The sequence below is a fragment of the Camelina sativa genome, chromosome 3 (genome assembly GCF_000633955.1).
Source record: "Camelina sativa cultivar DH55 chromosome 3, Cs, whole genome shotgun sequence".
NCBI lineage: Eukaryota > Viridiplantae > Streptophyta > Magnoliopsida > Brassicales > Brassicaceae > Camelina > Camelina sativa.
Window position 1 is genome coordinate 16,861,786 of NC_025687.1, and position 12,375 is coordinate 16,874,160.

General features: G+C 36.5%; 3 protein-coding genes across 5 annotated transcripts in view; 1 reads left to right on the forward strand and 2 right to left on the reverse strand.

The window, feature by feature from the left end:
* Nucleotides 6,532-9,281, forward strand: LOC104777358 (RNA-binding protein 24). 3 transcript variants are annotated; one of them, XM_010501592.2, is made up of 6 exons: nt 6,532-6,855; nt 6,956-7,088; nt 7,398-7,530; nt 7,618-7,654; nt 7,742-8,006; nt 8,080-9,281. In XM_010501592.2, the coding sequence occupies exons 1-6, from the start codon at nt 6,694-6,696 to the stop codon at nt 8,103-8,105; spliced, it is 756 nt and encodes a 251-aa protein (XP_010499894.1). In that variant the 5' UTR covers nt 6,532-6,693; the 3' UTR covers nt 8,106-9,281. The 3 variants fall into 3 exon arrangements, with proteins under 3 accessions (XP_010499894.1, XP_010499898.1, XP_010499895.1); XM_010501596.2 differs by having other exon boundaries at nt 8,092-9,281; XM_010501593.2 differs by having other exon boundaries at nt 7,401-7,530.
* LOC104777361 (phytolongin Phyl1.2-like) lies at nt 9,329-10,671 on the reverse strand. Its single transcript, XM_010501598.2, has one exon. The coding sequence runs from the start codon at nt 10,507-10,509 to the stop codon at nt 9,541-9,543; it is 969 nt and encodes a 322-aa protein (XP_010499900.1). The 5' UTR covers nt 10,510-10,671; the 3' UTR covers nt 9,329-9,540.
* The window catches only part of LOC104777360 (RING-H2 finger protein ATL58-like), an 8,580-nt gene continuing 6,959 nt past the window's right edge, over nt 10,755-12,375 (reverse strand). The window contains exons 2-4 of the mRNA XM_010501597.2: nt 12,146-12,370; nt 11,936-12,018; nt 10,755-11,405 (exon numbers count right to left, since the gene is read on the reverse strand). Of these exons, the coding sequence (XP_010499899.1) occupies nt 10,943-11,405; nt 11,936-12,018; nt 12,146-12,367 (768 nt within the window). The 5' untranslated portion in view covers nt 12,368-12,370 and the 3' untranslated portion in view covers nt 10,755-10,942. The remainder of the gene's footprint in view (nt 11,406-11,935; nt 12,019-12,145; nt 12,371-12,375) is intronic.

Below are 12,375 nucleotides of genomic sequence, written 5' to 3' on the forward strand. Positions count from 1 at the left end.
CTTGAATAGGTCTCTTATCTTGTGGTTTCCACATCCTTTCACCCCTTATAGGTTTAATGTTGTCTAAGTAAGTGTCTTGCCACACACTTTTCAAGAAGTGTTTATCCACATAGCTGCAACATATAGAGTTAAATCAACAAATTCAATGAATAACTCGTTTAAAGGAATTGAAATGAGAAGAAATACTTACTCATCTGAATCACGGTTGTGTTCAGTGATAATAGTTATTGCATGAGGATAAGGAATTCTGGTGATGTTCCACTGGTTACAACCACAATGGCGCTGACTGATATTCACCTCAAAGCTTGCCTTGCCCTCTTTAACCTCATATAAAGACTCACTGCTTTTTAATACTTGACATAACTTTGTTGCATTGCGGTTTGCCTCATACAATGTCATTATATGTGGTGTAAACTTTGAATGACACTTCTTTGCTTTCTCATACCTCTTAGATACACGCTTCATGGTTTGTCTTCTAATATCTTCAAGCATGTCAATAATAGGCATTTTTCGTGACTCCTTAATTGTCTTGTTGAAACTCTCTGACAAGTTGTTGGTTACATCCTGACAAACTGCATTGCTGCTGAAGAAAGATCTACACCAAGTCCTCGGTTCTGTTTTCAGCAAATCTTCATACTTCTGGATCATAACTTTTCAGAGCTTTCATGTTGTAGTTGTAGTCCCCCTCATTGACACTAAATGTAACAGCCCAGAAATAGTTTTCATATTCAAGCTCGCCATACACCTTCTTCCAATTAGCAAAATTGTGTCTAGCACAATGCCTATGCTCAGCGTTTGGAAGGTTGTCTGTGACAGCATTTATCAACCCTTTTTGCTTATTCGAAATAATGGTAAAACCATTGCCTAGGCCGAAACCCAAATCATTCTTCAACTTATCAACAAACCAACCCCAAGAATCATTATCTTCTACTCTTACTATAGTTCAAGCTATAGGATAAATTCTGTTATCCGCATCTCTCCCAACAGCTGCTAATATTTCCCCTTTTAACTCCCACTTTAAAAACGCTCCATCAACACCAATGATAGGCCTACAACAGCTTTTCCATCTCTTTATCAGTACCTCAAAACAGACATAAAACTTATCAAATAGTTTCTTACCATCAGCCTGAGGAATTGTGACAATCTCTGTATGTATCTCGTTAGATCGATTTAGTTTTGCTTCATAATCCCAAAGTTTTGAAAATTGTTCTGCCTGAGTTTCTATAACCATATCGAGGGCTAATCTTCTTGTTTTCTGACATATCCACTTAGACACTGATAGATTGTACCTCATCATTATTTCATCTTTTATATCAGTCCATCTGATCATAGGCCTTCTTCTTGCTTCATCCTTAAATAGTTTTGCGACAACCCCCTGTTTCAACATCCTAGCTCTTGAAGAAATGTTATGGTGATGCACAGCTGCCAGCTGTGTATTACCCCATCTACATAACTTCACATCATAATTGGTTTTTAACACATACCTCAGCAACTGATCCTTGAACTCTTCGCCACTTTGAAATGTCTGTTTCAACCACAAGTATGGAGGCTGATCTTTCACATAATTGGTTATGGAAACTGATCTTTCTTCTTTATTAAACGCTACCCATTCATCGTCTGTGTCAAGTGCAGGGTTAGGTTGCTCATCATCAACATATTGTCGCTCAAACTCAACATCATCTTCTAGATAATCAACAACAGTTTCAGCCTCATTCCTGACAGTAGCTTCAGCCTCATTCCTGACAGTAGCTTCAGCCTCATTCACTCCTTTATCAAACAAAGCTGCAAACCTAGGATCATCATTACCTACTTCTTGAACCAGATCTTCACCCTTGTCTTCAACCCCTTTATCCTCAGCTACCAACTCAGGTTGTTCCTCACCATCAGATTGTTCATGCTCTCCGCAAGCCATTTGATGAATGTATATATCAATCTCACATGTTGATGTCATTGTTTCCATACACATCTGCCTAATCTGGGCATCTTTATCTCCAAAGATAAGCCTTGCTAACCCAATTTCTTCATGTCGTAGCTTATACCATACTTTCTCAACCATCCCACACATCCCATTTTCTTGACAAAACTCGTCGAATATGGACCATGTGACATAATCAGGGTCCATAATCATGTCCTCCTTCACTATTCCTCCTCTGTAATCGAAGATATCTTGATTCACATAACCACATCCACCATAATGCATATTCACTTTCATAATGTCACTGCATTAATAGGGCAAATCATTGTTAATCTATTCCACAAAATGAAAAAACAACAAAACCTTAAGCCCCAATTCGATTTCAAATCACGTTTCTAAACACATACCTCATCTTCTCCAGTGAACTTCTATGTCTTCTCGAACACAAATAACTTGATTCAGCTCGATTTGGGAGAGAACATTGAAAACGCCCAAATCAATTTGGGAGAGCCCTAATCCTAATTTTTCTTCTCTATAATTCGATTTGGGGATTTTGGCTTGTTTAAGATTTGAGGGAAAAGAAAAATAGGGTATAAGTGTCTTTTAATTACCTCGTTTAACAGTAATCCCGATTCCGTCTAACGTCGTCGACGGTGTAAACGAAGATAATGTGAAATCGGCAAATCGAGAAAGTTGGTGTTTTTTATATCATCAAAAAATTAGTCTATGTTTTTTTTTGGCAACGAAAAAACTTCATGTTTTTTTTGGAAATTTTTCCTATAAAATTTCATGTCATACCGGAAGCACAATGCATTATAACGAGGATTTTGTAATAGGAATAACACAAAAAGGGACGGTACGTGACTTGTACCCATATCTCTAGCTTTAGCCTTTAGAGATACAGCGTAATGAAGGGGACGAATGTGGTCGGTGTGAGGTCGTGATTTCTTTTGGCTCCTCTCATATATAAAGCTTTTTCGTTTTCTAGTGGTATAATGTGATCAACCATAATTACAGCTAAATTACTAATTTTGTTTGTGAAAACCCTATTTATGGCTCCTATTAAAATATTGGACCAGGCATAATTTGAGTTATCTTTAACGGATTTAAAAATTCAATTTCTTATAAATGTGACCTAAAAAAAACTGTATATCCTTCCTAGCTATGTGCCCCAAACTGGAAAACTTTTCATTAATTGTTGTGGTTTTGTAATAGTTACGCGTCTTACGACAAACTAGGATAGTCACGAACTGATTGATAATCTTTCACTTTTATANGGTTGTAATGGTAATGGCCAGCATTGACCCTTTTGATTTCTTTTGGCTCCTCTCATTTATAAAGCTTTTTCGTTTTGTAGTGGTGTAATGTGATCAACCATGGTTATAGCTAAATTACTAATTTTGTTTGTCAAAACCCTATTATGGCTCCTATTAAAATATTGAACCAGACATATGAGTTATCTTTAACGGATTTAAAAATTCAATTTCTTATAAATGTGACCTAAAAAAAAACTGTATATCCTTCCTATGTGACCCAAACTGGAAACTTTTCATTAATTGTTGTGGTTTAGTAATAGTTACGCGTCTTACGACAAACTAGGATAGTCACGAACTGATTGATAATCTGTACAAACGTTTAGGTGAAAGGTAGCTTCGATGCAAGAGTCCCTTTTTCACAAAATCTTTTCAACTTTTTTTTTTGCGTCGGTTAGATTAAGTTAGCTAGCCCTAATTAACGGATGCAATACTCTTCGGTCTTCAACTCACATATTTCACTTTTGTTATAAACAACTAGTTATCCTTGACGATTAACCTAAAAAGGAAATCTACAGTGTCGCGTTGGTCAAATATTCTTGAATAAGTCGGTGGTTTAATTCCAACACAAAGAAAGAGAGACATATTTATATACAATACTATAAAACACCAATGAAATTAAACAATTATAAAGAAAGGGATGGCGTTGACAAACCAAAAATAGAAAAAAAATGATGGGAGTGAAATTAAAGAAAAACTATATTTGGGATTATTGGTGAAATCTGTCCCTATTTGGTTTAACATCTCCTATATATAAAGTAGTTTTCTTATTTCCACAACAATTATTAAAATTTGTATAAAAACAACATTATTTTGTAAAAAAAGTTACATCTATGTGTCATAATATCCTGTACTAAACTAAAGTATATATAGTGTGGAAGTTAGTGGGTGCTAAAGTATTGAAACAAGTTTGGTATGTTTCGGCAATTATCAAAATTTATCAACGTTTTGAAAATGATATCTACGTAATTTTAGAAAACACCAAAAGTTTGTGAAAAGATGGTTTAAGCATTAGTTGGCCTATTTTTGATTAGTATATATGAGAATTTATAACATTATTCTGGTTCAGCTTTTTTTATTTTATTCACGTGTTCGATTATAATTCTATATGATTATTTGTGGATGAGATTTTGCTTCTACAGAACTCTCAAATGTTAGGATTCAGCCATGCATGTGTTAGCTAGTGTACATCATTACGTTTATCCACGCGCATCCATCAGCAAATTACGTGGCCATCCAAAAAATCTTATTGTTTTGCAATTCATCTTGAACCTGTTGATAAGTCAAATTAATCTTCTGAATAATTTCGTATTCTACTTACTGATCTTTAGTATTGAATTTACGATTTTCACTCACGCAGTGTCCCAAACATAATTTAGTGTTCACGCAGGTTATTGAACCTCTTGGTTAAGTTTTTTTGCAAGTTTATTTAGGGGTCAAGAGGACTTCCAAGACGAACTTAATTCTCTTCTACAAAGATTTTGGTCATTAAAACATGATGATCTCACATAGGTTTTTTTTTTGGTTTCGTTTACGATTTTATCATCAAAGCATGATGAATATCTCACATTAATATTCACATGTATGAAAGAAGACAACGAACCCAATTAAGCTTGATGGTGGAGGTTTCTAAGAAATCTTCTCATCAAGCTCATTAAAGGGCTTAAGAGAGAAAGAACTTAAGAAATGAATTCAAGATATACAAGGGTCAAGACAAGAAGTGAACTTTAAGTCAAACACTTTGGGATCATCTTGAAAACCTTCATGTGATGGAAACAACATCAGAGTTTGATTAAGGATGATTCCATAGTATCCTTAATGGGCCTTAGTATCCTAAATGAGCCTGAAATAAGCCCAATTTGATAAATTGAGATCATCTTGGAAGTGAGCCCCATGGATGAGCTGTAAATAGATATGCAAGGCTGTGGCTGTGGCTGTGGCTGTGTTGTGGGATGAATGATGACGCGAGGTGGGGGAAGGAATGTTGTTGTTTGTTGTTTAGGCTTTTGCTTTTTTTGAAGTCTAAAGGCGTGGGGAGACAGCTCTGTCTCTTTCCCCTTTTTTTCTCTTTATCTCTCTTCCTTCCATTTCAATTATGCACATTTGCTTCCTATATTTGGAGGAAATGATTTAAAGCTCTACTGACAATTTTAATATAAACCATAGTTTATATAAGATTGATTTAGTCTTAAACCTGTTTTAGAGTATTGGATGAAGATAATTTAAAGTTCTACTAAACACTTTTTGTTGATTTTGTTGTAAGATCTAATAAAGTGTTCTAATTCTTTATCAAATTTGGATGAAAAGTATGTACATAACAGCAAAGAATTGTATAAAATTGAAAATAGAATATGGGAATTTATGAAACATGAATAGATCTTTTTCAATCCTTCATATGCATTAAACTACTATGATCATATAGAGTGGGTAGATATAAATTAAAATTCTCTGCTAAATTATCAATGAAAATCTGAAATATTTCATGATCTTAAATATATGATCCAATTATCTTTAGTCATGGATTTTAATAGAATTAAAACTCAACTACAGTCCATTATTCAATTAATGATTCTAAATCATGCTTTACAATATGACATTATTGGATATGATATTTGTAATTCATGCTTAATAAAACATAAAAATTGGTGTTAATAAAGTAGGATTTCAAATACTTCATTAAATTCCATTGTTATTCAAAATAAAAGAGTTTTGAAAATTTTCTTCATGAAGTCATTGAAATTTTCCAGAGTTTCATGAGTAAAATTATTAAAATCATCCAAGTTATACCGCATAAATTTTGAAATCTAAACAAATGGATTTTTAGAAAAGATTAAATAACACATCTTAAATCATGCTCTTAGAAATATATGCCATAAATGATTTTACTTTCTTATATACCAAAACTACACAGCTTGTGTGCAATTGTAATATGTGATCTTGTGAAAATTGATTTAAGATCATTTTTTATAAAAAGTTAAAACAAAAAAATTGAAACAAAAAAAATTAGAGGAATAATGTTTATGTTTCTGTTTACCTCTGACAATTATTTTAACTGCAACTAAAAAAGAATACTACATCTGTACTTGATAATACTTTTAGTTTTCCACCTATTAAAAAAATACCAAAATTATATAACAGCTCAAATAAGGATAAATATATTTTGTCCAACTGTAAAATACATACAGAGTGGATCCGACCAACAAGAAAAAAAAAGTGTAAAAGCACAGTGACCGTACAATAAATAAAACAATGTTATTGATATTTGGGGAAAAGTTAAGCTTAAATAATTGAATTGAGTGTGTCCCCCAAACTCTCTTTTTCCTGACTTTTCCTTGAATCCTCTTCCCTCCTCCTCTTCTCTTCTCCTTCTCTCTCTCTTCTCTCAACTACCGTTCTCTGCTTCTTCTTCTGTTCCCAAAGTCGGTAACTTTATTTCGCGGGTTCGTTCGTTGAGTTTGTAGCAACATGACAATGGAAGACACGACATTTACCAAGGTGTTCGTTGGAGGATTAGCTTGGGAAACACACAAACTCTCTCTCGGGAACTACTTTGAACAGTTTGGGGACATTGTTGAAGCTGTTGTCATCACTGATAAATCTAGTGGCAGATCTAAAGGCTACGGCTTTGTAAGTGTTTCTCTTTCCTTTTTTTTTTCTTGAACTTGGAGATTTGTTGTTATAGCTTCATCAAGCTCACGGGTTCTGTTTTTTTTGTTTACTTTTAAAGGTGACTTTTTGTGATCCGGAAGCAGCTCAGAAAGCTTGTGTAGATCCAGCTCCTGTTATTGATGGGAGAAGAGCTAATTGTAATCTTGCTGCTTTTGGTGTTCAGAGATCCAAACCTTCTTCTCCTGTTCATGGTACTTTTTAGGTTTCTTTACCTAATTTTGATGTAATTCCATGGATCTTGCCATTATCTAAGAGAAAAGGCTGGAATTGCATGTCGTGACATGTATCACATATTTGTAGCAAGTTAGCTACTTTATTGTTTGAGGGGTAGTTTCATCTTGCTCAGTACTCTAGTAGTCTTTATGATGTGCTGCAGACTAATAAGTTAAAACCTATAGGTCTGTTTTATACTCTGAAGACTTATCTGGTTAAAATATGCTGTGTTTTGTTTTTGCTAAAAGCATATGTTTTAGATGACATTCTCATGGTGTTGTGTTTAGTAGGACATGCAGGAGGAAGAGGCGGTCTGAAGGTGACTAGCCCTTTCAAGACACACTTTGGAGCAGCGGCTACTGCTATGCCTTCGCCACTTCCATTCTCTCACTACACACTTCCTTACACTAATCCTTTTGGGTACTCCACGTTATATCTCTTACTTCTTTCCCAAACTCATTAAATAGACTGCTAAATCCTCTGTTTGGTCTCATTAAACTTTGTTAGGTTCTCTTCATACACAATGGACTACAATTACCCCACGGTATGCTTATCTCAATCTAGTTATCTAGTCTTTCCCTATTCTACTTTTTATCTCTTATAGCTTATTGAATACTTGTTTTTGTAACAGAGATACTACAATGTGTATGGAGGGGCAACTGCTCAGCATCCAATGTATAGCAGCGGACCAATGACTGGTGTAGCAGCAGCAGCAGCAGGGTTTTACCCATATCTCCAATTTGCTGAAGGAAATGGACCAGTCACTGGTTATGCCCCTCTTCACTACCCCAACCACATGTTTCATTATTCTGCTCTTGCCTCCTCTACGGGTGGAAACTATCCACACCACAATGGTACACCAGTGTCTCTTGCACCTTCACCAGTCATACCATCAGGTTTGTGTAATTATTTGTTTTTGTTGTTCATACAAAACCTGGAAAAACCAGAGGTACTGATGTTCTTCAGCAGTGTGCTTTGCAGTTCCACAGGCTTGACCATGAAGGCTCATGGTTTCAACTCTGATTCCATTGATGCTATGTAGAGGCCAGTTCATTTTAAATCCTTAAGTCAATCTCTGTTTACTAATTTTTATCCACATGCCTCTGAAGTCCCACAAGACCTGTGGCCTAACCATGGTTGCCCTTTTCCCCTTTATGCTTCTAACCCATTAGACAAAGAGCCTTTAATTTGGAGTTTGGGCGACTTTGAAAGTTCTAGTTAAGTCTCACATAGGGGTTTTAACTTGGACCATTGTCATACGCATTACTCATCTTTTCATTTTATTCATTGCATTACGTGCTTCTGAACGAAGTTTCGTTCAAGATAGCCTGTTCGAGCTTTAGAAGTAAAGAGTTACCATATGTCTTGCACAGTGCCTCAGAAAGGCAAAGCAATTTTGTAGAAAAACATAAAAAGCTTAGGATTGGCTGATCAACATGAAAGGAAATAAGGATTTACCAGGAAAAGGCACAATGTCACCACCTGGAAGTGTTTGAAGTAGTGTGTGCAAAGGTGTTCCCACTACTTTTACGCTAAATCCATTTTAATGTGCAGTCTTAGGATTATTAGATCTAGGACCATGTAGTTACAAAGTCTTATCGTAGATTGCTAGAACATAAATTTCTCTGACATCAAGAAAGGCTAAAGGAAACAGCCTCACTAACTTCCTTTTGAGGATATAAGGAAGTAGTTGGTGTTTGCTAACCCATGTATATTCTCGGTGGCTAAGCATTGGAGTTATAGCCACACTTAGATTAAGATCATTTTTAAGATTCAAGATATAGATTGCTCTCATCATATTTTCAACCAACCCCCACATATGGATTGTGGGGGGGTCCTTGCATTTGCATGTTTTGCCTCTTGGGAGATATTTTGGTTCCCTTTAGGTTCTTCTCTTTAACGTCAACCAAACCAGTTGATCAACCATGGTTAGGATTTCAGGTGAGAGGTATTTATCACCTCCTTATCTCTCCTTTACTCTTTCCTCTGTTTATTCAAGAACAAAAAAAAAACCCCTCTCTAGACTCTTTTTATGTGCGTTTGTTATCTTGTAAGCTTGTGTTTCTGATTCTATGTAAGAAAACAAAACCTTTCATTTTCCATCCACGGTGGTTTGGAAAATGAAAATGTGATTGCAATATTTTACTTCTATCTGATATAAACCTCCCTCAGTTGTGACAATGCCTCCTTACAATATGTATCCCTAACATTCATTAAATTGGCTTGAAGAGGCAATCACTCGGCAACAAACTAATATATATGTACAATCATATGAACAACATAAGCATCATATCATACACAAACCAAGGTAGGAACTTGAGACCTATACCTAATATACAATCAACAATACTACAAGACAAAAGGCACATAGTGAAACTAGAGCTTGAATCTGGACGACGATTTTACGGAAGAGGAGAAGCGTGTTAATGATCAAGAACGTGTACACTCAATGCCCTGACAAATAGCCAACCAAACACCAAGTAGCGTTAAGCAAATAGTTGCATCAATGGCAAGAACAATCTGCACTTGACGCCGCCACTTCCTCTCAATGCTCTCAGATCGTCCCCTTCTTGGAACATATGTAGTTGCTGCAGGTGAAGAATCAGAACGTTCTGTAACGTTTCCTCTATCATTTGATTTCCGGTGCTCCTCTATCTCAATGCCTCTCTGTGAGTTCACATGATCTCTCCCTTTCTTCTTCTCTTGCTTGTTGGATCTTCCCAAAAGCGGAGCTTTCGTTGAATTAGCTGCGTCGCTTTGTTCAGCACCATCAATGGAAGGTGATGATATCGGGAGACAAGTGAGATCAGTCTCCAACGAAGCTATGAGTCTTCGGACAAGCTGATCTTGAGCATTGCTAAAACTCATACTCCCAGAGAAGCTACCTCTCGAATTCTTCTTATTAGCTTTCTTTAACTCAACCTTTAGATTCTCAAGAAAATCAAGAACGCTAGATCTCTTGAAAACATCATCAACAATGGCGAAATAAACGAACCCATCTTCCATCAAGAACCCAAAAGTTCTCTTACTCATCGTTTCGAAGTACCACTTGTGAAAAGGCGGAGTCTTTTCTAAGCATAACGCAGCGAGACTGTCGTTGTTGCGGTGGTCTCCGGCATTGTTGTAAGCGTATAGAATCTGGTTGTCTTTTGAGACACAACAGTAGTGAACTGTGTTTTTGATTGAACCCATGTCGGGACTTTCGATTAGGGCAGGCGATGAGAAAGAGAACAGAGAGATGAAGTCAATTCTCTGGTTTGGGTCTAGGGTTCTGGGATTGTTCGAAAGGAACCCCAAGTTAAAGTCTTTTAAGATCCTTATCTTTGCTAGTAAGAAACAACGAAAGGAATCTTGAAAAGGACCAAAGAGAAGATGGAATGTTTGGGAAAGAGAAAGCATTAAAGCAGAGAGAGAGAGGACAACACAATTCAAGCTCTCACCCAACCCTTTGACTATGCTTTATCTTTTCTCTTTCCTAGTATTACCTTATCCTCTGTTTCCTTGACTTTGAAACAGACTATGAAACCGCTAATAGAGGTGTAGTTAAAATCATCATTCATCAAACCCTTTTGGAACCAGTATTGAAGCAGACCATACTCAGCTTTTGCGCGCGAGCAAACGCAAGGGTTAATGGGACAAGTTTCTCTGAGTAATTTTGGTAATCTTCCAAAGTTTCAGGTTCGAACACAAATATTTACTACACATTTTGCCTTCTAAAGTGTTTGTTTCTTCTATGGATCAGATCAATCTCTCATTTTCACTCCTAATAAATTTACTAATGTTACAAGTTACAAATGCAAGTACACAGCAAACTTTACAGAAGTGGTTAATCTTAACCAGGTCTACAACTACAACAAGCATTCGATGTCCGGATGCTGTTCCGTTCATCCTCTTGCGTTTCCTTCAAGCCCTCCTTTGCATCTCGATTACACTGAGTCGGATCACACTGTTGCTCTTGGCCATCGTTTAGGTGGTTTACTGGCTCGGATTCCTGTTGACTCGACACTTCTCTGTGCCTTACTGGCTGAGATTCCGGTTGACTCAACACTTCTCTGTGGTTTACTGGCTGAGATTCTGGTTGACTCAACACCTCTTCATCAGGGCTCACAAGACTCGGACCAGAATCTTCTTCGGTTTGACGGGGTTGGCTGGGGAGAAGAGCGAGACGGCAAAGGGGGCAAGTGGTATGCGATGTGAGCCAAAGATCAATGCAATCCATGTGAAAAGTGTGTTTACATACAGGGATCTGTTGAAGCTTGTCATCTGCTTGATACTCCCCAAGGCAAACAGAACATCTGTAAATCAAAAGGCCTAATCAGTTTATTATTCTTCATTCTAGTTTACAGTTTTGACTCTCAGTTTCAGGATTATAAGCACAATTATTTAAACTCCCAAGTTTTGCCTCTACTAGGACAACTAAATCTTTCAAACTATCTTTAGATCTTGAGATATCTCTTTCAAATTACATAATACAACATATTGTCCAGAAACTATACCCACCACAATTACCTGATCATGTAAGCAACTACTGTAACATTTCAACCTCCATTCAAGTAACAATGTGACTGTCAATTGGACCTAAGTAGTACCTTTCAAAATCAAGGCAGACCAAAAATTTCATCCCACTAGAGATAAAGACTAGAACCTCTCATCTTTGTTCACTTCCACCAATGAACAACAAAGATTTAACTCATTTTTTTGAACTTTCTACAACTAAGCCTTATTCTTTATTTTCCTAAAGCCTTAGAAAATCTTCACTCATGGTTCATGAATTTATGAAAAAAGGACTAAAATTACAAAAGGGAAAAGAATCTGGAGAACTCACTGTGAATCCATTACGGTGAAGCTCTCTTTAAAGACGAAAATGGGAAGCATCTCTCTCAGCTCTTTACTCAATCCTAATTCAGCCTGCTCACGTTACAAAACACACCAATCATTACAAAACTAAATCATAAAAGAACAGATCTTCGTCTTCACAAGGTGAAACTCAATAAGAGAGATGAACAAAAGAAGAGATTAGTCAAGAGTAACGTACCGTGGAGAGAGAGTTACCAGAGATGAAAGTAGTTCGCATTCCGAGAGAAGACAAATCGGAGCTACCACGACGAAGGTAGATCAAGTAGAACAAGAAGAGAATAATAAATGTGAAGCAGATTGGTACAGAAAAGATGAATGCTTGATAAAGTTTAAGCTCCGGCGAGTTCGTACCGGCTGATGATGAACTGTAGTTTTCCGGGTTTGAGTTGCTGTAAGACATCACCACAC

Coding starts and splice junctions, on each gene's coding strand:
- LOC104777361 (XM_010501598.2), bottom strand. CDS start 10,509: ATGCTTTCTCTTTCCCAAACATTCCATCTTCTCTTTGGTCCTTTTCAA.
- LOC104777358 (XM_010501592.2), top strand. CDS start 6,694: ATGACAATGGAAGACACGACATTTACCAAGGTGTTCGTTGGAGGATTA. Junction 7,531..7,617: donor CCTTACACTAATCCTTTTGG/GTACTCCACGTT, acceptor AAACTTTGTTAG/GTTCTCTTCATACACAATGG. Junction 8,007..8,079: donor TTCACCAGTCATACCATCAG/GTTTGTGTAATT, acceptor GTTCTTCAGCAG/TGTGCTTTGCAGTTCCACAG.